This window comes from Primulina tabacum, chromosome 7, assembly GCF_025594145.1.
Source record: "Primulina tabacum isolate GXHZ01 chromosome 7, ASM2559414v2, whole genome shotgun sequence".
Taxonomy (NCBI): domain Eukaryota; kingdom Viridiplantae; phylum Streptophyta; class Magnoliopsida; order Lamiales; family Gesneriaceae; genus Primulina; species Primulina tabacum.
This window is the reverse complement of record NC_134556.1, coordinates 2,902,145-2,905,480: the sequence shown is the minus strand read 5'-3', so window position 1 is coordinate 2,905,480 and position 3,336 is coordinate 2,902,145. Positions and strand designations below refer to the sequence as shown.

The window sequence follows — 3,336 nt, the reverse complement described above, 5'->3', positions numbered from 1 at the left end:
TACCCTTTATTTTTATAATGTTTTATTATTTTTAATAAAAATAAAATTATAAATGTTAACAGTTGAATGTTGCTTGACAAAACAAGTGAGCAGAATGGAAAATAAAAAAAATAAATAAAAGCATGGAAAATTCCAAGAAGTAAGTTTTTTTCCCCCTTTCCCTTTCTTACCCTTTTTTGCAAGTCTGATAAAAAAAGATATTTGGAATAAAAAAAGGACCGATTTGTTGGATCGGATTACAATTTTACTTATTTTATTATTAATATATATAATTAAGAATTTTAAAATACCTATAAAATTATTGACGAATTAAAACATGTATAGGACCGATGAGAAGTAAGGATATAAACATTTATTATTTCAAACTTCACTTTTTAAGCATAACAAAACACCACAAGCTCCACATAAATTAAAGTAAAAACAATACATCGACACCTCACATGCCCATTCATAGGGCTTATTTGTTTCATATATGAAAACTTAATTTCTCTAAGCACAAAAATCAGGATGAGCAACCAGGTAAGCTTCAGTAGCGGTGAAGAATGTCATGCCATGTTCTTTTGCAGCCTTAAACTCCTCCTCTGAGATGTGGGTATGACCCGGCTTCAAATGATGTTGATTCTTCAACTTGATGATGCATCCGCCGTCACCAGAATCCACAAACTTATGTTCGGAGTGCAACGACTCCATCTTTTCCCCGAGCCCAGGTCCCTCAAAGAGCACGATCTTAACCACTAGGTTCTCGGCATCGACGAATTCGAGCTTGTCTTTCATGTGGGAGAATGGAGCACCTGTAATGTAAGACACAATGTGCATCTACTAATTAGTATTCAGCAATTCCTTGAAACATTATACTGTTTTATCTAATTTTCTACTTAAAGAATAACAATTTTCTTATGTATTTATAATATCAAGTAGACTATCTTTAAAAATATGCATATTACCTACACATGCTTGATATGCATGTACATAATTAATATTTAAAATATATAAATTCAAAAAATGAATTTTAATTATGTTACCATCGGGAAAATTTAATTGCCTCACACATCCGGTTGCGCCACCTTCTCCTTCGAGAACATCGATGCTCTTGAAGATATGAGGGATTATTTTCGGCAAGACATGGTGGCCATCAGTTACAATTGTCTTGAACATCCTCTTCGGGGTGACTTGAACTTTGATTTCCACGGAGAATTCGACGACTGCCATGTTTTTCGAGCACGAAAGAAGTATTGAACACAAGTATGGTGATATGCTATGAATTGGTTTGGAAAAAATGCTGAGATTGTGATGGGAATTTATAGGAGAAAATGGGAGATGTTAGTTGGATATAATCACAACCAACCCTTCAAACTTAAAAAACAAAATCACCCCATGTAAGAATTTTTAATGTGTACACTTGCTGTATTTTATATATTTATTAATTTTTATTATTAAATAGATGTGAAATTTTTAAGAAACACGATTTTTACTGTCAGAGCCCTCCACCTCTGACTTCAAGGTTAAAGTTTCTAGAATTTCAAGGTTGGTTTATTTAAATTATATATACCAAGAATTATTAATTATATGTTTATGGCCCAAAGTCTCCACACCATAAAAAATAAGAGGTTTTTTAATATTTAATTGAGTCTTTCATTTATTTAAATAAAAAATGTTTCAAAATAAATAATTTTTTTTCCATATTATTTATATCATCTTCATTATTATTATATGCGTGTGTAAATTAAATGAGAGCAAACAAGTTAAGATTTCAAAACAAGTGACCCATACATAAATGTGTCTGATCAGACTAAACCACAATACTGGGCTGGTAGGGATGTCCACTACCGCATACATGAGATCCTCGGTCATGCTTTACAAGGTGGATTGGTCCCTGGTCATGCTTTACCACTTTCCAATCCTGATATAAACTCGGTCATGCTTTACCAGGGTGGAGAGGTTCTCGGCCACATTCACCGACTTCAAAACCCGTTCATAATTGGTACACAAGACATTTAGCATACCTCAAAACATAAAATATTTTCTTTTGCACGTCGAACATACTTACATGGAGTTGAGGAATTCATTGGGTCTCGCTTGGGGCCACTGATGCATATACCTATATGATTACATGCACTTAATCTTCCATAACATAGACGTAATAGTCGTGCTCACCACCCGAAATAATGATTCACTTATGACGTTCTAACTCCCTCGAGACTTAACCTCATTTAATCCTGGTACTAAACCGTGACATCGAACCCCGTAACCATTCTCTATATGAAGTGTGAACATTTTCCCAGACATGGAAGACATGGACCTAAAATAGTGATTTAAAATGTCATAGAAAAGCTCCTAGGCATAGGCGCTATGCACTAGCACCGCAGGTCTAGCATTGCGGCGCCACAAGGGCAGCGCCGTGGCGCTAGACTTGCTCAGATCGGGCGTTGTGGCGCACCCAGGTGAGCACTGCGGCGCTAACCCTGCGCACAACCAACCAGAAGAACACATTTTGATGCAATTTTAAAAGTCACGCCAAACGACCTGAACCGATGCAATGAGATTCAATCTAGGACGCTATGGCAATGTTCCAAACTCACACAACGCCCAAAAAAAACGATGCACAACAAACAATGCAACACAACCCGTGCACACAACATTTTTACACAAACACATTTCCTACGACTTCTAATGCAACCAAGTACCTATCGACACGAAACGAAGTACCAAAAATCATCCTAACCTTATACTCAATATACCTAAATGTAGCATCGATCACCCAACGGTTCCCAAAGAAGTCTGCAACAAATAAACTTCAAGAACACGTCAAGAACGCATTTTCATAAAATTGCATTTTGAACATTCCCACAAAACAATCATAACTCACTCGTTTCTTGTTTAAAAATTACAAATTTACTGTCAAATCGAAGGTATATGTTGAAAACATTTCTGAAATAGGATCGATTAAGGTGCTCGAAAGCACAACGGAAGTTTCAAAAATTGTTTTTCAACAAGAAAACCGAGCACCTCAACCACTATAGTGTGTAGCAAATACGAAAACACGAAATGTCATACATAGGGTGTTTTAAGAAAATATACCAATCAATCTCTTGAGATTGATGTTTGCCTCCAACTTAGTTGATAAACAACTAAGCTCTTCAAGGATGACAATCTATAAGCCTCCCTTTGAACACTCCTTGTTCAAAAATTAAGCCTACCACCAACTAGGTAGATCCCCTCTTATTTTGCACTAGAAAAATAAAAGGTTTTTTTCTTTTCAGAAGAGGGTGTTTTCTTCAACAATTGAAGAAGACAAAATTAAAGGGAATTTTTAAGAAATTCCGGCCAAGTGCCTCG

The 3,336-nt window shown here is 35.7% G+C and overlaps 1 protein-coding gene across 1 annotated transcript; it reads right to left on the bottom strand.

Moving 5' to 3' along the window:
- Positions 1–337: 337 nt before the first annotated feature.
- On the bottom strand, positions 338–1,284 carry LOC142550468 (major pollen allergen Bet v 1-D/H-like). Its single transcript, XM_075659561.1, has 2 exons — positions 1,023–1,284; positions 338–791 (listed from the first exon to the last, which is right to left on the bottom strand). The coding sequence occupies exons 1-2, from the start codon at positions 1,207–1,209 to the stop codon at positions 490–492; spliced, it is 489 nt and encodes a 162-aa protein (XP_075515676.1). The 5' UTR covers positions 1,210–1,284; the 3' UTR covers positions 338–489.
- Between the last annotated feature and the right edge of the window lie 2,052 nt (positions 1,285–3,336).